We start from the raw sequence: 25,466 nt of genomic DNA on the forward strand, positions 1-25,466 counted from the left end.
CTTTTGCTGTCACTAGGGTAAAAGGGGGGGGGACAAAAGCAACAACTGCCACTGTCAGATGGGACTCCACCCCAGCAGCAGCAGCAGCGTGGCTTTACAGGGCTCTGGTTATAGGCAAAGTATGCTGCATGACCATGGTTCACTGCCCCACACATCTGCAAATGCCTCCTGTGTCTTTGTCTAGGGCTGGACTTGTCTGGACCTCACCCACAAATCCTCTTGCCATCAAGGAGAAGCCAATTCAAGTCCCCACTGAAGTCATGTAGTGTGTTGCCAGGTTCAAAGTAGGCAAAATCCTGATGATTAATCCACAGCCTGAACTCTGGCTTCTCAATGCTTCCTGATGTAGGTAATCTGTTGGAGAGTGCCACAGCTCAGGTCCTAGCTGTGCAGCACAATAACTCTTTGGTACAGACAGAGTTTCATTTGAGGCATTTGCTGATGACAACAGATAAAGCCACAATGGTGAAAGCATGTAAGCAAAGAATAATTTCCTATGTAGTTAGTAAGCCACAAATTGACAAACTCCAAATTGATTAAAGGTTTTGTTTTCTTTTTCCTCTCCAAGTCTACCCTACATTATTTCTTTCCTCTGTTCTAGGACTATTTGAACTGGAAGTCTCATGAAAGTTATTCTCGTGTTAGCAAGACTTCAAATGCAAAGCACACCATGAAGGACTGCCTGGGTCTCTGTCTTCCAAAAACCTACAGTACAAGAAGGGGTGCACTGGTTCTGTACTCCGAGGACCTAGCTGAGCCTTTACGGAAAAAGAGACATAGGAGAACAGGCCAGCAAAGCCACAGGCACAAAAGAAAACTACAGATGGAGTTGCACACCCTTCGAGACTTGACAAGAGCCATCTTGGCGTATGGAGGAAAGCAGGTAAGAGCTGCCAGGTTACGCAAGTCCCTGGCTCTGTTCCTCTAGACATTCACTGCACAGGGACTCCAGGAATGCTCAGAAAGACAACTGCTGTTTACTGATGTTACCAAGCTACTAATAAAATTAACTCATTAATTCAAACATACTCTTCAGCAACATCTTCCCCATGATCTCCCCCTCGTTCCTTTTAAGCTATCAGCCATATTTCATTTGTCACAATTAAATTTGTACCTGTTCTGAAGTTTTAAATGGGGTCAACATGGTCCCTGTGCCATCCACATAGGGTGAGTTATTTCTTAAACACGTTGCTCTGTGAAGGGGTTGCTTTCTTTGAAGCCCACATGCAGCTGAATTTTGGCTCTTATGGTCCACTGGAGTTTTGCCATCAACATCAGTGGAGCCAGTTCACGTGTGGAGTTCATGTCTGTGAACCCTGAGAAGGAACAAACCTTCTCTACATCCATTCAAATGGAAAAAGTTTTTATGCTAACTAGCTGAAGCTTTCTCTTCCTTAGACTGGAAAGGAAAACGTCAGCCATCCCACATGGTACTCACCACACTAGCTCTCATATTTCTCAAGTTGTGGTATAATATTCAAAGCAATTACATAATAGCATTTTGTATTCTACACAACTCATTGCTGTTAATACTAATAAGCTACACCCATGCCAATAACATGATTTTTTTCTGCAGTACAGCAACTCTACTTCAAAAAAAAAAAAAAAAGAGGTAAAAAGCAGTGAGGCTTTTTAAGAGGACAAGGACTTATCCAGCAATCTCTGATGGTGTCAGATACTGTAGAGCTGTTACTGACATTTGTCTGGGAAAACTTTGCTTAACTCATTCTTGGCTCCACCATCAGTGATGTAATGAGTTCATCTCAAACTTGCAGCAAGAGTTTTTTATAGCACCCTACATCTTCAGCCATTCTCTCTATGTCTATGTCTAGTGATACATATGCAGATGTCTGTGGCAGTAATTTCTCCAACTAAGCATGCCCATGCTGTGTCACTGTGACATAGGAGATTAGTAAATTGAGATGAATATCAGGTGGTTAGGCTCCTCATCCAGCACCATATATTTTCATATTCTGACAAATCCTTAAATACTGCCTGCTTTTACATGGGAAGACAAGTTAGAGCTGACCAAACAGCTAGGAAAAAAAAAAAACACACATAGAAAGTGGTTGTCCACTTTGCTTTCTTGTAAATCTGTCTCCACACTAAGTGTCAGAGACAAGATTTGACTTCAGGCTATATTGTGCCGGGGTGGCCACAGTAGGTAGCAAAGACGAAAAAGTCTTTTCTCCTCACCTGAGCTTTATATCATTGACTAGATACAGTCCACAGTGATGGCACTCTGGCATGGGTTGATAGAGACTACCTGGCTCACATGTGCTGTAGCAGGCCTGATGGTTAGCTGCGCCCAAGCAGGTTCTCATGTGGCAGAAAGCACTGTGCACAAATATGACTCGGTGCCACCTTCATAGCTCCTTAATCCTGGAATTAAGTGACTTAATTATCCCCAGCACAACTTACTTTGCAGTAGCCTAGTGGTCTCAAGAGGGCTATGGCTGTTGAGGATTTTGACAATGTCTTCTCATCTCTAAAGTCTTATATTCTGGGGAGGAGAATAGGGAGCTCCTATCTGGACTTTATAGCACTCAGGGATTTCTAAACACTGAAGGCATCCCTTAGGGACCAACCAGCCTTGGAGACCAGTTAACAAAGGGACCAATTAATCCAGATCTGCAACTTCTTATTCCTACAAGAAGGTAAAAGCAGCAGAATGGAGCCAAGGATCTGCTTCAGAGTGATTTGATAGAGCCAACGTTTCCTTGTTTGTCAGAGAGCCTGTGTGCTCGTTTTCTGTAGATAATACTGCAGTAGGGTGCTCTTAAGAAGATTTAAAGGAGGCATGGGTTGAAGCTTGCCAAAAACCCTGAGGGTCTGGGAGGGCAGGGAGGAAGAAGCAGAGATACTGCCTCACAGAGTCTGCCACTAGTAAAAGCACTGCAGGCTCCTGCCAACACACCTACTGCCAGGCTGACAGCAGCCAGCCCTGATGTTCGGAAACACTCTGAAGCGGAGCTACAGTCAGCAACAACTGCAGGTGTCCTGAAAAAATCCAGGCTGCACAGGATGGACGTTTCCTGAAAAACACCATTGGAAGGAGGAATTCAACTTTTAATTGGGAAATAAATTACTTACAACAAAACTATTTCCCCTCAACTCTGTGGCATGGCATCTTAACAACCTGTGGTCACAGCCCTTAGGGCTTTTCTTTCCTCGGTCAACTGTCTATCCACAACATCATTCTGTTTCACTCAAGAAAAGTAAGCACAAGTTTTGAGATTCTGGAAGAGGAGAATGGTACACCGTGTTCACAAACTGTGTATGTAGGACTGAGAATTTTTCTTCCTCCTTTATATGTTGGCTGAAGTTAAGTGATTTGCTGAAAGTCACACAGAGCAGGGGGTTAAAATGCTGGCCTAGGAGTGAGAAGACCTAGGTTTAATCAAATTGGGTCACCACCATTGAAATATAAAAAACCAGCTGCCTCAAACAACTGCATCACTTGCACTGGAGATTCGACAGCAAAGAATAAGCCCATGATAAAACTGGCAAAGCCAATTACAAATTAGTCAGCAGACAATTCGGTAGTCAAAATGTGTGTGTTCCTCTAAATCCTGTGGCTGGCTGTTACTTTGACAGCTCATTAAAAGAAGCCCACAGATGCCGTGCTACCACCTTTGGCAGCCCCAGTAACTCTAGCCCCAGAAAGGATCAGTCCAAGAACTTCTTCAGGATTCACCAAATCCACAAGTCCAAGGTCAACTTTGGTCACTTGTACAAGGGACACTCACTGAGAGGCAAAATGAAGATCACCAGCCTGTCACCTATAAGACAAGCTACATCTTACATGGGATTTGCAATGAAACAGCTAGAAATCTTTTTATCCTTGGATAAAATTAATTAGATTAACTTTGGCACGTAAAGGGTCAAAAAAGAATTAAAACACAGAGGTCTACAAGCTTACCTCAGAGATCAGTATGTTAATGCTTACTGCCATCCAGAGCATGGCCTCCCTACTTAAGTTTTTCACCAATTAAACAAATTCTCTCTTTGGTAGTAAGCTGGACCAGTATCACCAATTTATATTATGCTCTCTTTCACAGACAATCCATCAACTGGCAGGAATGTTTAGTTATTAATGTGACCCAGACTGGAAACAACAATTCAATTCCTCTCACAAGAATTCTGACTTCCATATAATTTCTTAAAGCTATCTTTACTTTTTGGTTTATTTATCACTAGCCTACAAGATGTTTGTAAAACCATTCACATACAAGAGAGTTAATTACAAAATACTCAAGAGTAAAAGCTGAAAACCTGAAATCTTTACGAACTACATCTTGCAAAATCATTTGGAAGCTTCAGCAATTGCCTCATAGATTTTTCTATTTTTTTGATAGTGTTGACTTATTACCTAGGCTTCAGAAACATCCAAAGAGCTCATCTGCATTGTGCTAAAAACTATACAAACACATAGTGAAACAACTTTTCTTCTAAAAGCTTATACGTGACATTACCGTCTTCACTGAATATCATGAGAAATTTAAAGGCAAATATTGATGCTTAATACCATTTGTAGGTAAAACATTAGGAGGACCCTCAAATATTTCAGCACTATCACAGCCGCATCGCTGAGAGTGAACAGCAAGAGTAATGTTTAAATCACAGGAAGCAATTTGGTAAGTTGTAATGATCCCAGATACCAAGTATTCTGAACAGAATATTTAGTATCCCAGCAACCCGCCAAATTGCTGTTAAAATCTTAATCCTACAGCTTTATATATGATATGAAAATTTAACCTTTTATATGTGTGCACACTAATAACTCCAGTTAAATAATTTGAAAGTTGCCATAAAATTTAACCCTATTCATGTTCAGAAATGAACAATTTTCATGTTAGTAATTAAGGACATTTTTAAGGACATGCATGTGCCCTGCAAGGGCAGGAATGACTGCGCAGCTACACGCACACAAATACATTTCAGTTGTAGTATGTGTGTCAGCCTTAAGCTAGCTCTATCACATCTTACATAGTAACTATCTTCAGAGATAAAGAGTGAACCTTTACAAAGAGAAAGCCTTTAATCAGACTCCTAATCAGAGTCTTGAACTAATGAGGAAAGTCTCCGTGCAATCTAGATAGCTCTTGCTTAACTGCATTTGACATTTTGGAATAGATTAGGTTCTAATGGTCTACGGCAGAGCTTTCTCTTTAGAAACCTTGGGATGTCATTAATAAATACTGGCCATCGTACAGGGCCTCCACACCTCTACAGTTGAGACAAAACATCTTATAGGAAATCACTGCCCACTGTGTCATGAACCACATCAGTGAAACCAGGCGCAACATCCATCAAAGATTAAAAGAGCAGAAAACGAACACTGCTGTGACCAAACACTTGAAATCATGTGCCGACTGCCACAAACAATTAGAATTCAGCAGGGGTATTCTCAGGCATTCACAAATCTTGACTGCAGGAGACCTCAGGAAATGGGGCCACGATTAACCCATCCTGCTGTCCCCAGCCATAACAACGTTCTGTTACGGGAAAGAAGCTGTGACTTTTCTGCCATGAAAAAGACTCATTTTCATAAAATCTCTCCTTCTCATCAGCATTTGAAGACTATTCTGTTATACGTGACAACTTAAAGTTACAGAGAGTGGGAAATCTGTGCTTAATTCTCTATTTTCTGAGCAGGGAAGATGTGGGTTAAGGTTCTCATTTGGCAGCAGTGGGAACAGCTCAAAGGCTGCATGCTCAGGGGCTCTGAGGAAGGGAGATCTCCTGCCCCTCCGCCCCAGTCTCTAGTGCACTCTCAGTGCATCTTTGCAGAGCACTGACAGGCTCCAGAGTACCTAACGCAGCTTGTCCTCGTACACAGCAAGCAGACCACCACGGGAAGAGAGGCTGGCCATGACGTTTGCTGATTCTGGGTAGCAGGTAAAGAAAAACAGAGTGTTCTTTTGAGCATCAGAGCACATGAAAAATTGCTGCACAAACTCCAGAATAAAATTCTAGGTTTAAATACTATTATTTGAGGCTTGCAGGAGAAAAACAAACAGGACTGATCTTGCATTATGTCCAGGGATGCACAAAAATTATGGAACAGTGCCTCTTTTTCACTCCTTTTTATTTAAAATGAGTCAGCTGAACTTGCTCTTATATTCTCAAATGTGCTGCAAGATGCTCTGACATAGCCTTAGAACTGAATGGGGAGTTTTCCCAGCTGTCATTTGAAAATGATGTAGAACTGAATTTTCACCAAAACACTTTTTTCAGCTCCCCTCAGGTACTGAATTTAGTTGAAAAGCAAAAAGTTCCTTTTCACGATTGCTCAATTTTGAGTCATCCCATGTCATTGTGAAAGTTTTCATATTTTATAACACCAGCTGTTATTTTATCCCAGGGCCCACTTTTTGTGGTTATAAGGCCCCAACTGACTAAGCACACCGGGATTCCCAGCACTGCCCCCAGAGCTGCTCTGGCAAGTGCTCCACGCCAGAGACGGGCACTGGGATCCCACGCGTGGTGGCCTCCCTCTCTGCTGGGACTGACCCAGCGCCCCAGCACAGCGCACAGGAAACTCTGCTGCCTCTGGCCCCTGCAGTAGCTGCTCTGGCCACTCGTTACCACTAAAGAGCTGATGACATGTTTCCACAAGATTTGGAAAATTACCCTTAGTTCTCATACCCACAACCCAAACTGGGTAACTATTTTATGCCTCTGATTCAGGCCCCGTCCTTTCATATGGAGATCAGCTTTTTACTCACCCTTATTCTGAGCAGCAGTGGACGGAAGAAAAGTGCTTCTGAGCAGCTGCCCCCCCTTCCCCCTCTCTGCCTGCAGCGGCAGCATTTCTGCAGAAAGCAGAGCCCTTCTTAGCTCACTTTGCATTCCCTCTGCACCAACAGTGCCAGTGAAATGCCTATTTTGAGCATTTTCTAAATTCTGTCCTTGCAAATCTCCATGCAACTCTACTGCTCTTTCATGCGGTTAAACATGCGGTGTGCAGTGTTAATATGTTATTTGTGGTGTCAGCTGTTTTAGGGGGTGTGCTAGGAAGGGAAGAGTCCCCTGGAAGGGTTGAGCCCTGACAGCTAGCATAGCGCTAACTGCCTCCCAAGGGCACCTGTGCCAGCTCTTGCCTTTACCTGAACTACCACAAGCCCTGGTGCCCCTGTCCAACCAGCTCTACCTTCTTCACACTTCTCATTCGTGTAAGCTCGCCGGCAGCGCCTCAGTAGCTGTGCAAGACGGGAGCTTGCACAGGAAGTTTTGATTTGTCATTGGAAGCTTCATCTTTCTTTTAATGCAAGTTTAGGCTTTGCAGTATTCTCACATGCAGGCACCTTGGTTGGCAAAGGCCAGACAGGCTACCTGACTCCAGCTGGACCTGAAGCCAAGCACATTTTAAGAGGGCTCTCAAAGTTGGAAAGATTCAATAGCAATGAACACCACTGATGTCCATGCAACTATTTTACTGTGCAGTACCAACTTGCTGTTTAAATCTTATACATCCTGTTTATAATGGCTGCTTCTAGAATAAATGCTTGAATCTTGAGAAGTATATACAGGGATGTAGCAACAGAATAACTAAATGTAGTAATTGGCAGTAGTGCCAAGGAAAATGAATGGTTTCAACATGTCTGATACACTGTGAAAGACTTGGACAAGTACAGGGTGGCCTGTTTTGAGAACTGCCACTACACCCATTCAATGAACCTACAGAAACTGGAAGGTGACCAGCTAACAGACACTGTTACATTTTTATTGTGTGGTTTACAGAGATGACTACTCATTAGAGCAGTTATTCCTCCAGTTCACTTATTTTTCTCTTCTAAGATAGCACTGACTTTCTGTTTATATCCTTTCAGTTCTTTGCATGCCTGGTCACTAGGGTGTAGGGAACCAAGATCTTTTCAGCCAGTGAAGAACAACAGGTCTTCCCAGGTTAGTCCTTCGCAAGCCACAGGGGTGACATGAGGCACACTTGTCCCCATCTTGGAACAACCATAGTACATAGCATACTTGAGATAAGGCACCAAGACTACTCTAACTCATTCTCAGTTCTTATTCAGTATGGCACTGCAGCTAGTCCAGGTCATTGGCAGCACACAGCATAGAGGCAGAGCCTCGGACTAGGGCCAAAAATAGAGGAGTGGGCTAAAATAAGAATAGACTGAAAAAGGTAACTGAACTTCATCATGGTTCTCTATCGGACTCTTAGCGACTTAGGATGCCTGTTCACCTGTGCCTTTATGCATCTTCCCAGGAGCCTTCTGAGTTATTCATTGCAATCTGTTAGCTCCCCAGCAGCGGGGAGATGTGACAGATACAGACACTGAAGTCTTGCCATATGTATTATTGCTGCAGAAAGAGCACAAAGGATCACCTTGGCACCCCTACCTCCATTTCCTGAACCAGCCCGATAACCAGATCGACCGACAGATTCGCCCAGGCTATTCAGCCAAGAGGTACCTCTCCAGACTCTCCCAAACTTGGGATCCTAGCATAACAGCCAGGCTCCAGTGTGCAGGTCAGTGGTATTTAAGGTTAAGAAAGATCATTTTAATTATCTTTGAATTTAATATATTTTTTTACAATTAAGAAAGGATGATGCATATGCTTCTATGGTTACTGGGGGGAGTAAAAGAAACTATTGTATTTTATGGAGGGAGTTAGAAGAGGAAAATGAACACTCAGGCACACACTTCTTCCTAACTGAGAAGAAGGAAAATAGAGCAAACATGTTTCTAAAATAGCAGGATCCACAGGATTTAGAGTCTGAAGCAGATTCCATGCAAGTCAATGGAGAGATGCCAGCCAACAGGAGTTGAATCAGACCTCAGATTATTCTATAATATAGATATTCAAAGTGATAGTACTGAGTGCTTGAGGCGGTAAATTAATAATTTTACTGCATGTGATATAGAAAAGGGACACTAATTTGGGACTTTCCAGCTCAAACCCACTTCCATGCTCTCCAGACTTAACAAATGAAGATGCATCAGAACAGAAGAGTCTGTATTCTGAATTTAATCCATGTTCCCCCAGATTTGGGATGTAGGTTTTGTTTATTGAAGTTATATAGAAGATAGCTACAAAGCTCAGATACCTAACCAAGTGGTAAACTTTCAGGCTGTTCAGATCTAGTATTTTGTTCAGAGCCCACCTCCAACTGGAACCTCACTTTACATCGTCTTCCCTAGTTCAGTGTCCAAACCAGTTTTTAAGCTTTTCAACTGGTACACGTTCAGATAATCTAATCTCCAGTGACACAGAACATCAGCTGAGTATGAACTATTCTGCAACAGATACTCACACTTCTGCTATTACTAGGACTGATCAGAACAGTTTAACAAAGTGCTTTAAATGCAAATAAGCACACTGAAAAAGGGTTGTATTAAATATTTTCACTTTTCAGACTTTTTTAATAAAAAACTGTTTCTGGTTTACTGAGATTTTTTTTCCTTTCTCTTCCCTCCATATATTTCAATAGCAAAATGAAAAAAAGAAAAGAAAAGGAGGAAAATTACAGTTTATTCATTTTCAATGTCTGGGGGACAGGAATGGATCGAACTTTTCAAAGTTCCTTTAGTCTCCCAAAGATTTGTAAACATATACACACCTTCATATACTCGCAACCTGTCTTCCACTCCCACACAGTCATTTTTTGACTAGTTATTGCCAATATGATTTTGCTGTCCTGCCCTATGTATCTTTTATTTGCAATCTATTCATTCCAGGCTGTATCAAGGATCCACTATTGTTTCAGGAATATACCCAAATTCATGGAAAGATACAGCAGGACCTGTCTGCTGTCCCTGAAAAATACCACTTTCTGCCTGTGCTACCATCTTTCTGGGATGAACTAAGCCAAAAGATCCACATAGGTATGGCTCAAAATGTCTTTAGACAGAAAATATGATATAAGCCTATATAGTCACAGAAAGCATAGAGAAAATGAACATGCAAGTTATTCACCATTTCTCTAAAATATGACAATGCTGGTGACATTACACATTACCACTGAGCAGATGGGAAAGGGAAAATGTTTCCCACGTTGCAGGCAGTTTAACTGTGGAACTCATTGCCACAAGATATGGATGCTTGAAGTGCACGATTCAAAAAATATTGACAAGTCCATAGAAGATAAAAGCTAATCAAGAACTATTAAACCTATAGAGCCTCTCAGCTGCGCATTGCCAAGCACTGCTGAGATGTTATACTTTTCCCATTCACACATCCCTTTCCTGAACTGGCTACTGAGACAAAGTATTGGGTTCAACAGACCCTTGGTCTGACCCAAGCGAAGCCATTCTTACACAAGCAGTTGTCCCACCCTAGCTGAGGCTGGGTTCAATTTCCCTTCAAAGGGAAGTCGGCCTGTGGCAATAGCACAAAGCTGCTGAAGTTTAGAAGCTTTGTTCCAATCCAAGGATTTCTTATATGCTGCTGTAATGGAAAGCCCATATAAACTAGACACAGTGTGAGGAAAATTCCTGGTACAATGTGCCTCTCCCTACATCTGCCTCAGGCTTTTAAAACTCATTTCCATAGTAATTTCCTTCTCAACTTGACATTACTTTGCTCCTAGTTCAATGAATACCTCCCCTGTTTGGTGAAATTCCTGCTAGGATACAGGATGTGAACGCTTTATACAGTTTGCATTCAAATTATGTTTCTATGCCGTCTTCAGGATACATAGTTTTAAATTCCAAAGTACTGGTCAACACCTTAAAGAAAAACAAAATTGCTGAAGCAAAACCCCACTTCCTGGAGTATACCATGAATTCTCAATTAGATTATAACTTAACCTGTGCCCATGCACACTAAGAGGTAAAAAAAGGAGCTTTCCATGCTCTGCACGAGAGGCAATCTTAATTGCTGTCACTGAGAGCAGATTGCCAAAGCCCAGCCATATCAACCTATTCATAAATTCGTAAGTCAGCAACAGTTAATTGTCACTGGATAAGTCAGGATTGATAGAAGTTCTTGCAGCTGAACCCATCACCTATCTTACAGCTCCCAGTATTGGGGAGGGACATAAACCCACTGAATATGACCCTAAATAAACTAGACTTGCTCTGATGTGCTACAGATGCTACTCTTCTGCTTCAGCCCCCATGCATTTCTTTTTCTTACAGGACAGAGCTATTTGTTTCTAAAGGAGCCTGAGAACAGAGAAAAGCTTGCAGAAAGCTATGGAAGCCAAGAAACACCAGGCAGGAAGAGAGCCCGACTACTCGTTCGTGCTTCAGTAAGAGAGCAGAGACCTGGGGCTGCGCAGGACACTACCTGGAGCCACAGCACCTGCTGCCCAGGCGTCCCACAGGTACCTCCTGCTCACAGCTCCACTCTGATGCCTCTCAGGCAGCTCCCTGCCTGCGGCTCGGGATTCCCTCGGGACTGGTACTGAACAGGCAGGACAGAGTCTATCTCCCAGCAAAAACTGTGCCAGCATACGCTCTGGCTTCAGCACACAACAGATGGCAGTCACATTGCTGAGCATACGCTGGAAGGTGTTTAGACTTTAAGCATCCAAAAATCTTAGAAAGAAAGCAAAGTGTTTGGGGCTGTCTGACAGCACTGAGCTGATGCACAGAGTGTAAGTTTATGATACTCTTGTCCTAAAGTTTCTTCCTCAAAACTGTAGGATTATTTGTCTAAGTATTGTGATTCAAGGACTGTTGAGTAAAACTTGAATAATATGCCTGCTTACATATAATTAGTATACTGAAAACTATTTATTATGACAAGATCATAGAAGAAAAAACACCTGCATCACTGTATCCATTAAAGTGTCACATTTTAGGGGATCCTAATTTGTAGCACTGAAGTCAATGAAATTTCTGTCAAGCCTCTCTGGGGACCAAGCACAGTTTCTGGGCCAGTCAGTACACAAAGCATAAAGAAAAACATAAAGGCAAAAAGGTTATTTAAGCACTTTACCTAGAAAAAAAATAGAAAATCTTAAAACTTATTCCCAGACATTGAGACTGCAGTCCCACAACGGTTTCTAAATAAAAATTAGACACTGAAATAGCTGAGGCCCATGTTGTAAAAGATCTTACAATTAGGATGCAGTTCAAAAAGAAGGGCTAAGCCACTTCCTGCCATTAAGGTGGCTGGCCTCCTTTTCCGGCTCTAGCCATACAGCTTTGCTCCCTTGTGCCTGCTCTGGTACTCATTTGATTCCCCAAAGAGCTGATGCAGCTCACTAAGCCAGAAGAAAAATATCCCAGCCAAGAAACAAACAAGTGAACAGAAACCAGACCAAAAACCAAGAAAATTCTTCTATCAAAAGATCATTCTGATTGGAAACCAGGTTTTGGACTAACCACAGCTTCTTGAGAGAAAGTGTCTGCTTTCTGCAAAACAGTTTGTCAGAAATGAAGACTGTTTCCAAGTATTGGGCAAAAAATTCCAGGGCAATGTGGAAATCAACCCCAGGGAGATGGATTAGCAAACTGTGTTCTGTCCAGTGCTCCCGTCAAAGTTTTCCTTCTGTTGTCTCCTAGAGCATACAGCCGAAAGGTCTCCAGGTTGCAACGTCTGCTACAGCAAACCACAGTCAAAGGAATAAGCAGAACCATACAGAAAATCCAGGGGACAATGAAAAGCTAAAAAAAGCTACAGAGGGCTTCGTGAGGAATACCACCATCAACATCTCTCATCTTCTGAGTGAGAAATCCCATTCCACTTTCTATGGAGGCTATTTCCCTGAAAGAAAAAAGTACTACAATGGTAAGAAATACCTTTTTTTCCTGCAGTGCAGCAGGCATGTTTGTCCTGAACTTATTAGATTACTGAAGAATGACAAGGCTTAGAAACATGCAGCATATAAGGAAGTGTTGATTTGATGGCCACTGCTGTCTGTTAGCTCTGACTACAGGGCACAGGGAATATAAATATATAAGTATATATGAAGTAATGGTTTTGGCTGTGTGTGGCAATGTTCAGTAGGAAGGAAGCACTGTTGCAATGCAACACATTTAAAAGTTACATGAGGAAACATTCCTCCTCCACAGGGGCATTTGGAGTGCAACGCCTTTTTCTAATGATAGGTTCAGTGGCAGGACAATGAGTCCCCTAGCTGGGGGCACCAACCTGTGTTTAACTGCCATTCTTCCTTATGCTGTCTCTCATTCTCTCATAGCTAAACAAGGACATATGAAGAGCCAGGATGTTGAAGTAAAAAGACTTAATGAAAACAGCTTTTTTCCTCCTATTCCATCTGCCATGGGCTCAGAGCAAGATGCAGCAAGGGAGGAGCAAATAAAGGTCTTTTTTTCTTTTTCTTTTCAATGGAATAGCTTATAAAATGGCCTTGGGGCTCATAACTTAGGTGTGATACAGAAAATGTGCTGAATAGACAAACCAGTGGTCCATCTGGTCCGGGATCTTGTCTCTGATATTCGCTAGCGCTGGATGCTTCCCAGGAAGGTGCCAAAAGCGAACAAATGAAGAAATGAGTGCTTTGTTAGTAGACTGCCTGCCCTGAAGGAAAAGTCCTTCCTGAACACCAACATTAGAGATCAGCCTCTGAGCTCAGGGTGCTAAAATTAAAATATATAATAAATAAGTATACAAACTCTTTTGGAGTAAGAATGATAACAATTTGTAACTCTGCAACTACTTAAAGTTTTGAAAATAAGAGGAAACTAAAAGTGCATACCACAACTCCTTTCAAGTTGCAGACAGCAGCAAAATGTTGGAAAGGCGGTGTAGGGGTATTTGCAAGATCATCCCTGGGGCTGACCTAGGCACCTGGGAAAATGACACTTGAAATACAACAATAGCAAGTGGTGTGACTAGAAATAGTGAATATGCCAAGGAAAAGTATTCAAAGCCCCACCCCATGCTACTAAGATGAACTGAATTGTTCTCTGACATGGTTACAACACTGCAACCGGGCTATATGTCTAAGGTTATATTCCTGTTACAACATGATCAAGGTCCCAGCCATACTACATATTTTGATCATGCTGTAATTGCACCAGGGGACAACAGTAGGATAACCAGGTCCTAAGATACAGACATGTTTGAGGCGGAGTCAGAGATGGCAAGAAACTATCCAGAAGTAGAAAAGACAGTCTAGTTGAAGTGCCTTAGGGGAAAAGGCTGGTGTCTGCCAGAAAGTCAGAATAAAATGGGGCTTGGATAGAAACCCCATGATAGATTTGTCAGCCCAGCAGTTTGATATGATTAATTGCAAGTATAAATTCATTAAGACTTGCTCTGGTTAAAAAAATCAACAAACGATAGGCCTTGCAGTAGAAGCAGAAGAAATATGCCCTATAATGACAGCAGTGAGACTTCTCAAAGCCTGTATCATAGGCTTTTTGACTTTCCTTACTACAGTATTCCTCTGGAGAAACCCATGCTTTGATAGCTGGCTATTCCCGTAATTGTACTGGATCATCTACTTTATATTGCCTTCATTCAGTGGGCAGTTCTAGTACAGCATTGTACCACTCCTCTCCATGAAGCTGTTTTTCCAGAAAACATCGTTGCAGGAGGGAATCAAGTTAAATAACATAGCTGTGTTTCCCCACCACCACCACCACCACAAAAAGATACAGAAACAAGAATCCATATAATGCAGGCTAACAAGGCACCCCTTTGGAATCAGGGAAAATTCTTCAGATGTTGGATGAGGCCAAACGTGCTTACTTTTATGGTGCGGAAGGTTTGACAAGTATCATTATTCACTGCCATCTCTGTTGACCAGGTACTTATTCATTAACTGCTCTTCTTTATTTATGTATTTATCCTCACTCTAATAGCCAAAGGTTCCATTATTTATCAGGTTGAGATAAAAGCCAGATCTCAGGGTTCAATAAGAATAATAAATAGAGCTAATACATGACCAAACTGCAGCCTTGAGAATTATCTCCAAGTTTCAAAATACACAAAGCCTCAAGCAGGAAACAGTAACAGGGTCTGATTGCCTTCATGCAGCATTTAATATAGGATCCATATCATGGAGTAACACAGAGAAATAAATCAGACTAGTAATGTTATTTTTTGATGTTAAGTCTGTATAAGCGCACATATAGGATGCAGGGTGAAGGAGCATGTGTCAGCAGGAATTGAAGCATAACCACGATCTAGGAGCAGCTGCTGGCTTGGAAAGCCCAAGACTGCCAAAACCAGGGAGAGCACCCCGATAGGAGGCTCATTCCTCTCAAAACGTCATTTCTACTCCTTCCCTGCATGCCCATTATTGGCCATGGCCTGAGATTGAATACCAGGCTCATAGGCTTCTCGATCCACCTGATACAGCCATTTTTATGGTGAGTAATATTTATCTGGATTTGAAAAGAATATGAAGAAAGCCATTCATGCTTCTGAACTTAGCTTTTGCAAGACTACAGAGCAAGAAATAAAGATGTAAAGTCGCAAGTGATGAAACTATTGGGAGCACTTAACTTCTTATATTGTATTTGTATTTTACAACAGATACCAGAAACACTGAAGTTACCTACAATCTCAGAAGAGTCACCTAGGGCTTACACGCTCCCTAAGAAACATCTGAAATCTAGCAAAACCCCAAAGGAACTTCTGGTCATCCCTTTGCTTGTTCAGATGCAGACTGGGCTGAAGACCCGGACTCAAAAAGGTATTGAGATAGATAGGTTATACTCTGACCTGCCTACATGCAAAGCGTTTTGCAAGGCATCTAGATTGGGACTGAGAAAGCAACTGCTCCCATCCTGAACTGCATCCAAGCAACACCAGCTGCTTGCGCTCTTAGTCTGAAGGTATTTTCACAGCAGGTGTCTTTTAGGTTGCTCATGTCCAAAGGTGTGTCAAAGTTCCTTTCTCAGCTGCTCATGTCAAAGTAGGGTAAAGTCCCTCCCTGCACTGGAAACTTAAAAAAATAATAATAGCAATAATCATGTAAGATAAACCACTCCAAATTTCAGACTGCTTAGACAAAGCTTGTCTGAATGAGCCAGGTCTCTTTGGCAAGTAAAAACTGGGCTGGATGTCTTGCAATAACACCCTCTCTTGAAGCAATCTGCCACTTCACGAAGTTTTGCCTATTCCTGCACAACATATTAGGGTGGCCACCTTCAAGAAGGTAAAAGATGCATCTAGGAGAACCCTGAAACCAAAAGTAGAGCACATTCTTCAAAATGAAGAACTACCATGCTGTATACCAGAATCCCTTTGAAATACTGGATAGGAAACAGAAAGACAATTAAATTGAGAGGCAGAGAAAAATAAAAAATAATTCCAGCCCATGGCCCGAGAGCTGCACCTACTTTGCGTTGGTGGGAGCAGTCTGCAGCCACCTTTATCTCAAATGCCGAGGTGTGGCTCACGTAGCTAGCACGCCCTAACATGCAACGCACATCGAGATTTGAGCATACTCTTATCAGATCAAAATGAAGCACTGCTTGCTGGGACCCGTAGTCTCGGAGGGCCATATCTCTTTATGAAAAGAGAGAGGTGGCCACAGGGCACATCACAGAACTTTGTAGATCACATGTGGCCCTCCCACGGTTAGTTTGCAACATGACACACTGCCAGAAAAAGATCAGATTTGGGATCTGGGCTGTCGAGGCAACAAAGACTAAAAATATTACCAGGACAGATTTCTCAGGTTGGGTGAAACAGAGAAAGAAAACAGCAGATAAGCAGTCCCACACCAGCAGGTACATTGTGCACTTGTCTTTTTGTCCACATGGTAACAAACAATAGCCATGCCTTTTTTGAAATCAGCAACAATGCAAAACGAGAAAGAGGGATGGGGAAAAACACCTTTGTTTTTCTCCATTCAAAAAAACAAAACAAGCTGTTAATCACCAGATGGTCATCTCCCCTCACAACAACAGAGTTTAAAACAACCAGTCCAGAACATGGGGCATGGATATCAACCAGTCCTCCTCTGGTCATATTTGCCTCTGAAAACTCTGCCTCTCCAACATACCAGGCCCATCACTTCAGCAGAACAAGTAGCAGAAATAAAGTTTTTCAAGCAAATCTCTCAAGAGTTAAACTGCATTTTACATGCGTAGCATGACAGCTTTTGGGATACATTACTTGAGACAGCAAGGGGCTTTTTCATTTGTTTTGTAAATAAGAAAATAGAAACATGTAGGGAAAGGTTGGTTTGAAGCTGTTTCTCAGTAATCACTGTTTTATACTTAAATGCATTTTTTAAATGCAAAGTTCAAAAACTGCTCCTCTTGTCACTTACTTGAAAAGGCAGTGACTTTCCCCACTATATCTATCACTAAGGTGACTCTTGAACAACAGGTGTCACACTCAAAAATCAAGACTTTGTAAATTGAAAACAGAGAGAGCTTTTCCATGTACACTACCATCCCGCCTTTCATATCAGTTCATCTCCAGGCCTCCTTAGTTCCCCCCCCCCCCCCGCCCCTTCCCTTGCCTATGCTTTCACAGAGTTTTAGAACTACAAGGGACCATTAGGAGCCCACTGATCCAACTGGCTCTATAACACAGGACATAGTATTTCAGTCTCCTCTTGCTCTTTCTCTTCTTTGTACCATGGCTGTCACCCTTGGTTGCCTGTCTGCTCCAGCTGATTCATCATTTAATGAAGTAATTTTGATTCAGCTAATGACATCCACTCCCAGAAAAAAAGGTCTGCACCAGATCCACAAAAGCGAAAACTGACAGCTGCTATTTTATATACCTTACCATATCAGAAAAAAGGAAAATCCAGAAAATATGAAAATATTGTCGTATTTGCCATTATTATTATTTCAGTATTATCATAATCACTAGCATAATCAACTGATTTGCAATGCCACTTCAGAAATCTAGCAGATAAAACTCAAAACAAAGGTTTTCATCATGCCACGACAACAGCAAGAGTGTCAGATATGCTTCCAGGAATAAAAAACACACTACTATTACTTTAGGGCTAGATTCCACAAACATACAATTCTTGAATAACTTAAGGGCTGCATTCATACTCCAGCCTGGGGGGCTATCCTAGTTGGCAATTGCCAGGAGAGTGTTGCACAAGCTTTCAGGGCGATAAGATATATTTGTCAGGTTCCTGACACAAATAAAAATTTAAAGATGCTGCTCAGAGCTATTGTGTATTCCAAATTTGCCAAATCCAGTCACAAAAAAAAACAGAAGAACAGGAATACAGCCATTCAGAAACTATTTTTTTCCTATGAAACTGGTTAAGGGAACAAGTCACAAAAGCACTGACTAGTATCTCGATTTCATTTACCTCTCTTACTCCAGGAACTCTTTGTTACACATCCAAGCCAGAGACCAACGGCCACGAGAACTTGTTGGCTCCTTCCCTGGATGATCTCATTTCAGGGCGAGAAGGTACAGCTAAGCAGCACCAGATGGTCACTGGAGGACATCCAGACATACATCAAGGTAGCTTCATCCGAGCTCCAACAGGCAATCAAGAGTTCACTCTGGAGAGGAGGAAGGCAGAAGTTAGAGGGATAAATGCTGGGAAGGAGGGCCACTACAAGAAAGGTCAGTCAGCCCAAGTCAAAAACAAAGACTTCCTTTGACCAATATGCTAGCTGTACTAACTCCATTTCAGTTATAAAACTGACTAGTTCCTAGATACTCACCTCTAAACCTCATCCCTCAAAGAGCAGCTGATTACAAACACAGACCGTTCAAAATAATTTCCTTCCTATATAAATATACCTGGAGTGTGCTCTGCAGCTACATTTCGCACTCTTCAGGTAACAAGGCTCCATCACCAGCTCTACTGCAGCTTTATTTCATATGAACATTTTAAGAAGGCTCAAGGCGCTTAACACATTTAAAAAAATAAGATTTTATGTATATATGGTTATGATTCTCTTAAATCTTTGTTGAAGTGTGGCTGCTCCTGATGAGATGTAGAAAACATCGCACATGCCTGTAACACTGTGCATTATCACAGCTCCACTGAGGACAGACCATGAAATGTCTGAGCCAAGCAAAACTTCACGGAAAGTTTCAGTAGACAGAATGCACACACTGAGCAGGAACTTGGCCAGAACAGGGCAGAAAAAGCACTTTCCTAATGCTCTGTACGTGCCCTATCGAACAGCACAGCATCCCCTGGCATCACAATTACATGGAGTTTATAGCTTCTAGGAAAGATAAATGATGAGAAAAACCTTTTATGGCATTCAAGTTAGCTCATTTAAGGCTAGCTCCAATGTGTTTTATATGCTGTCATGTAGCCATTTATGTGACTTAAATGCGCACAGATCCCCTAGAAAAAGAAGGCTTTATAGTGAACAGAAAAGGCTATTAATGTTTCCTAATTAAAATTTTTTTCTGTAGTAAATAAGGTTTTTTGGGGGAATCGAAATCCTGAATCAGAATAGTCATGTAAGAACAGAAAATATGGCTATGTATCTAATACTTTAGGAGTATTAAGGCCAGTAAGGCAGAAATTGTTTTCTTTAAGCTAGTGATCAACATTAAAAATTGAGTATTCAACACTGCACATGGTTACCCAGTGGAATACAGGGCAGAACAGTTATTTTTAAGAGCAAAGACAAAAACATAGTGTCTACTATCATTTTTCATAAGGATGCCACAGGAACACCTTTCCAGATGCCCCTATAGATCCAGTATCTGGATCCATTACTTACATTTTGTAGCAAAATCCCACAATTTTTACTTTTGTTTAATGAAAGCTAACTACACTTCCCTGAAGTTAATACAATTCCTCATCTATTTGGATCAATAATTGTAGAATAAACAACACCTGCAAAAATGAAGATTATTTAGATGGTTGTGGATAAAGATTGTCAGTGTGGAAATCACAGGTTATCTTTATATACTCATTTCCACAGACTTTTAGACTATTGGTTTTTGTTTGTTTTTCCTGTGTAGAAGTGTACCTATTTTATGCAGCATTTCATTATTTTCCTTGCCTTTTCTGCTGAAGACGGTGAGCTATGCACACAAAACGTGGTCCCAGCATTAGGTGTCCTGCCTCCTATAGATGGAAAGAAGAATCCAGGACACGAGGACAACAGGGCTGGTGCCAAAGCTCCCAGCAGCAGCCATGTCCTCCCAGACAGCACTTCCAAAGCTCTCCCTGCAGGGCTTGCACATGGTGCCCTCCCTGAAGAGGGAAAAGGTAACAGTCACCACTGCACACATTTGTTCTATGAAAGGAATCTGCAATTACTGCTTTTGTTTAAGCCTTGGAGACTAGTATGACATTTTCAGTAGGAGTCCTGGGAATTTTAGGAACTGCTTTAATTTTTGATTTGTGTGTAGAGGGAAAGGGGGAAGGGGAGGGTAGCTACTTTTAAGTTCACATGTGCCAGATGTGATTGAAAAAGCAGGAAAAAAACCCTAAAGGATTTCAACTCCTTTAGACAACTTATCTATAAGCACTGCGATAGTATGACAATCCAGCCCTGAATTTGAGTTTTCTTCCTCTTTTCAGAGCTCAAGACAAGGGCATCCCAGCCCCTAGTTTTGGCTCAATGCCAGATCCCTCCCTGACAGAACCAAAGCATGTCGAACACATCTGATCACAAACACACAGCATCTTGCTCGCAGTGAGCCCATACACTGGTCTATTGCTACAGCCCGTCAGGTGCCAGGTAACATACCCAGCACTTCTGGTCTGGAAGTATGAGCGTCACAGGCCAACCAAGAAGCCTAGAAGCTGGCAGGGGCCTGGCCCAGCACGATAGATGAGACCACGGCTGATGAAAACTGTGCCAGGCTCACTGCAAGCTGTACAGAACTCTGGCACAGGAGCTGACTGCATATCTGACGCTCAACACACAAGGCCTGACAAATCTTGGCAAGACAATTAATAATTCACTAAGGAAAAATAAAAACAAATCTGCAGTAGAACTAAACTCCAAAGTTTTTCCATAAGAAAGTGCAACTTATTATAGCCAGTGAAGCCATGTTCACTGCAGCAGGCAGGTGTTTGGTTACATGCCTATGAAGTACCTGTTCTTGCCAAGTGATGGTTCTGGATGCTAGGCTAGTCTCGCACCCAAAAGCAACGGCCAGTTAGTATCCATGCCAAAAGCTACTGCTATGGCAGAAAGAAGAGTAAAGAAATATACTCCATTCATGAAGTTTAGAAAAGTGGGAGAAATGCATGAAAATTTCAAATAAGAGATCCTATTTTGTAAACTACTTTTATTTGCATATATATTCAGAGGACTTGCACTCAAAATATATATGAACATCATGAAAATATCCTGGCACATGAGCTTTGGAACTGAGTACTCAAATTACGATGCAGAGCTGCATTTTGGTAGCCCCTGTGGTCCACATTGAAAAAGACCAAACCCAACCATAAAACAAATCAGCCAGTAACTTTCAGAACACATATCAAACTGTGCTTAGTTTTGTGTTACAGACCATCCAGCCCTCTTGATCCTCATCCTTCTCTGAATTACCACATGACAATGTAGACAATTATTTTAAGTGGCTCTAAGCATGTGAGAAGCCTCTCTAATCAATGCTTTTGTTTGATGACATGGATTACTAACACTGCTTGTTTTTGTTTTCAAGAGTGTTTTAACAGCGCTTCACTAGGCAGCATCATCATGGTCCCTGATGGAGGAATCCTTTGTCAGCCCTTATTGGGCTCTGTTCAAAACACAGATGCTCCCATTCAGCTCAGCTTCAATCCAGGCCAAGGTAAGGACAAACAATCCAAAGACAACTTTCATTTTTACATAGAAGCTTGCAAATTTCAGACAGCTTTGAAAAATTAAAGAATCTGGCCCAATCAACATTTTTCTCACCGAGACAGAATCATTTCTGCTCTTTCAGATACTAAAGCTCATGTCTGCACAGCAAGCTCGCCTGTCCCAAACAGGAAAGCTCACAGCACAGCCACGGAGGGGTTGGGGATATTGTATGCGAACGAGCGTCAAAGCTGCCTTGGAATTTGCTGAGTGTAAACCACGGATTCCTCGCCTTTGCAGCGAGTCTCAAAGAAGGAAGAGGCAGCTAGTTTATAATCTGCTCAGGTATTTCTGCTATGCGCCTCAGCTAGCCAATGTGAATCATCTTCTGACAGACAAGTTATGCAATCTCCAATAAAACTAAGCGGCAGGCTAGCTTGCGGAAAAGGAGAAGGGCTTGTTTTGGTAAGGGCCATAGCATAGACCAAGCCATGTCCAGGAGTGGCAAATGCCAAACAAAGCAAGAAAACAGAACTTGTGTCTCTGGCAGCGCTTTTGCTCTAAGGGATTAACAGGAAGTGTGCTGGGATTCAATTAAGTGCAACACAGCTAGAGATTACTGATGATTAGGTCAATGCAATTAGCAACTGGGGGAAGGATTAGAAGGAAGATTACTACAGAAGCAAGTGCCCTGTACCACTAAACACGCTGGCTAGATCACCTGACCAAGCCGGCAGCATGGCAGCCTGTAGTCTGCTACATAAATTTCTGGCTCAGCACGCAGAGCGTTAAGGGGAGAGACTCTGCTGCTTTCCCAGGTGAGATGTGCTCTCACCGCTTGCATTTAGGGTAAGACAGTGGTGTAACAGCAACTCTCCAGTTTGCGCTAACTCATGAGCCTCCTGGGCCCTCCCCAGGGAGCAGAAAGGGCACAAGTTAGAAACTCCCCAGCCCTTGGGTGCCTCCTCAGTCTCTAACACCCCTCACAGAAGCCAGGGCGTGTTCAAGCCACTGCTGCGCTACAGCTCTCTCCTTGGGAAGCTGCCGCAAGCAGGCAGAGGTAAGGGAGCCCTGCTTAATAGCGTAAAGCTATTAACTCCTAGTCTTTCTATAAAAGGAAAACAAAACTGGCACAAAACTTTCTCCCCGCTTCTTCCCTTTCCTGATATTTTGCACTATCCTGTTATTGCACTGACAGACGCTTTATGCTTCACCTTTTTCACTATTAGAAAGGGTTTGGTTTGGGTTTTAAAAGCCCAAGCCAGGGCAGGTCACAGCAAAGCCAGCTGCCAGTAAAATGATACTTTCTCTAACTGTGCATTTTTCAGACTTGCTCTGGTACCTGAAAATCAACTGAGACTTTCATTTTTTTGTATCAGCAGCAATAACAAAGGTCTCAAAGGCCAGATTATGCCTCTGGTTACACGTGTACAGCTCCCCGGAGTTCATATGCCTCCCCTCAGTAATACATGGAAAAACTCAGTAGGGGTAGGGGAACTGGCAAAGGTGTAACAAGCTGCTCTTTGTTGCATTTGTAGGCAATGTGCAGAGCTGGCAGTCAGAAAGTCTATTTTAAATATGTTTCTTTCTCTTAGAAGAATGTTAGTGATGGCCAGTAGACAGAGCATCTAGTTTTCATTTACTAGATTTCGTTTACTAGTTTTCCTATGATTTGAGCAAAATTCTACAGTCAGTGACAGTCAATGTTTCTAATATTCACACGATGTCTATACGTTCTTCTGTGCTTCCTAGGTATAGACGCACATAAAAGATCAAGTTTTGCTTAGCTTTCTCCTGTTCCATGCAGAAGGGCAATACTTCTGCCTCTGTGGCACCAACGTGAGTTTTCTGCCTCTGCCTCAATCTCCCTATAAGAGCCTGAACTCACATACAGGGAGGAAGCGGGACTGAAGTGGGTAAATGAATGTATATTGCCTTCCTCAGGGCCTGCTGAAAGCAACACAACCCTCATCTTCAAACAGGGGATCCTCACAAAAAATTCCTCTCCTAGAGCCTCTTCTAGGGGGGTTCAGAGGCAAAGAGCAACTGTACATCTCCAGTATCTGATATGAGGACCTTCTACTAGCTACAAATCAGCAACATAGTCAATCATAGAGAAGTCGTCTGGATATAATGGGGTTTCCTATAAACCCATGAAAGCAAGGGAAATCAGAGTCAAAGCACAGACGCTGTTCATAGCCTAAGCAGAAGAAAGTGCCTCAGCTCACTCTAATACAGATGAAGTCAAGCCCACAGCTGGGAAACAAACTGGTAGCCTTGCCCAAACCTATTAAAATCCAGTCAGCCTTGCTCTAGGCTGCACAGAGTGAGAACACATGGTGTAACTGCATTGGGGGGGGGGGGGGGGGAAGAACTCTATTTTAGATCAAGACTTATACATTTGGTTATGAAACATCATGTTCCAAGTTAAAGCTTGGCCTTTTTTGTAATACAGTTTTATTAAGGTAGCCTAAAAACAAAAACACATCCAATCTCCCAGCAATACTAATTTAGGCAAATGCCTGTGAAACACATTTCATTTAAAAAGGGACCGTCTAATGTTTCAAACAATTCTAAGTGAACAGGGAAAACTTTTCTAGCTCAGTGTTGAAGGAATCGTCTTCAGTAAGAAATGTCACATGCATGACTATTTTAAAACATGTGAATGCAAACTGCATTAAAAATTTCTTCTAACAGTAAAGTTTTGAGGAGGGATATTTGCAAAAGTCATACTTCCACTAGCTTTTGAACGATTTTAATCCATTATTAAAGCTGGAAATTGGCTGACCTTTCTCAAAATTAAGCATAAATGTTATTTTGCAGACAACACTAGTGCTGCAGGATGTTGACTGGGACTATCAAAAAGAGGCAGATCTCTGCCAAATTTCCAGTCACAGAAGTTAAGATTTCCTACAACCACTGAAATATTTTTAAATTATAGCAATAAACTGTAATAGGGTGTACCCTATTAAGCTACTCGGACATAATCCCAAGCAGAAAAACTACTATAGATTGCAGTAGGAATTGGGTTAGACCCTCGATGCTCTGAAAGGTAAGAGCAAAAAGCAAAATACTTTCTCTGATCACTTTAAGACACATCCTTGCATAAGTTATAGCTTACCGTAAGTTATTATTTTAAAGTCCCATGTGCATATGAATAGCGACAGTGGGGCTGGATGAAGTATCCTTCCAGGAGAAGCAATCCGGAGGAAAATACTAAGACAGAAGAAACAGGAAAGTGGTATTAATGGATTTTTTCCAACTCTCCTTTACAAACTTCACTGAACTATGTAAACTGATATTTCTCAAAGGCTTATAACTTGGCTAAATCTGAGGGACTTTTCACAGGAACAGCAGGAGGCACATTAATAACAAAATTTATACCTTTTTCATCTGAAGATTTCAAGTCTCTACTCCAAAGCACAAACACATTTCAGCTTTGCAAGAAATGCTTCTAAATTTTTCTCTAAATTTACTGAGTTTTTTTTGCAGACAGCACTACAGAGAGAACAGAATGTTTTTTAAAAGTGTTGAAAAAAATACAAGCAACTGAAAACAAGGTCCCGCTATATTTTAGCTATAAGCATTATTACTTTAAGACCTAAAATGGCAGGAGGGGAGGGGGGAAGCATGCACCCTCTAGATATATACTAGACTTTCAAGAATCCAGATCTTAAATAAGGAAATACTGTAAATAATTTTTGAGTCCTTTCTGTTTGCTACCTCATGTTCAAAATTGTTACAAGATACACTTAAGATTTTTTCCCCAAACTACAAGAGTTATATTAATAAAATCTATCTAAAGGAAGTCAGCATTCCTATAATCATTTGAAATCAGGAACTTTAGGAGGAATATTTAATGAGGTAAAA

At 41.8% G+C, this 25,466-nt stretch overlaps 1 protein-coding gene across 1 annotated transcript in view; it reads left to right on the forward strand.

Moving 5' to 3' along the window:
* The first annotated feature begins 823 nt into the window (after positions 1–823).
* Positions 824–25,466, forward strand: part of KIAA2012 (KIAA2012 ortholog) — a 49,125-nt gene continuing 24,482 nt past the window's right edge. Inside the window, exons 1-9 of the mRNA XM_064515508.1 lie at positions 824–883; positions 8,335–8,497; positions 11,109–11,296; positions 12,483–12,708; positions 13,121–13,245; positions 15,427–15,586; positions 18,202–18,450; positions 19,874–20,068; positions 21,478–21,606. Coding sequence (XP_064371578.1) covers positions 824–883; positions 8,335–8,497; positions 11,109–11,296; positions 12,483–12,708; positions 13,121–13,245; positions 15,427–15,586; positions 18,202–18,450; positions 19,874–20,068; positions 21,478–21,606 — 1,495 coding nt within the window. The remainder of the gene's footprint in view (positions 884–8,334; positions 8,498–11,108; positions 11,297–12,482; positions 12,709–13,120; positions 13,246–15,426; positions 15,587–18,201; positions 18,451–19,873; positions 20,069–21,477; positions 21,607–25,466) is intronic.

Source organism: Dromaius novaehollandiae, chromosome 7 (assembly GCF_036370855.1).
Source record: "Dromaius novaehollandiae isolate bDroNov1 chromosome 7, bDroNov1.hap1, whole genome shotgun sequence".
Classification (NCBI taxonomy): domain Eukaryota; kingdom Metazoa; phylum Chordata; class Aves; order Casuariiformes; family Dromaiidae; genus Dromaius; species Dromaius novaehollandiae.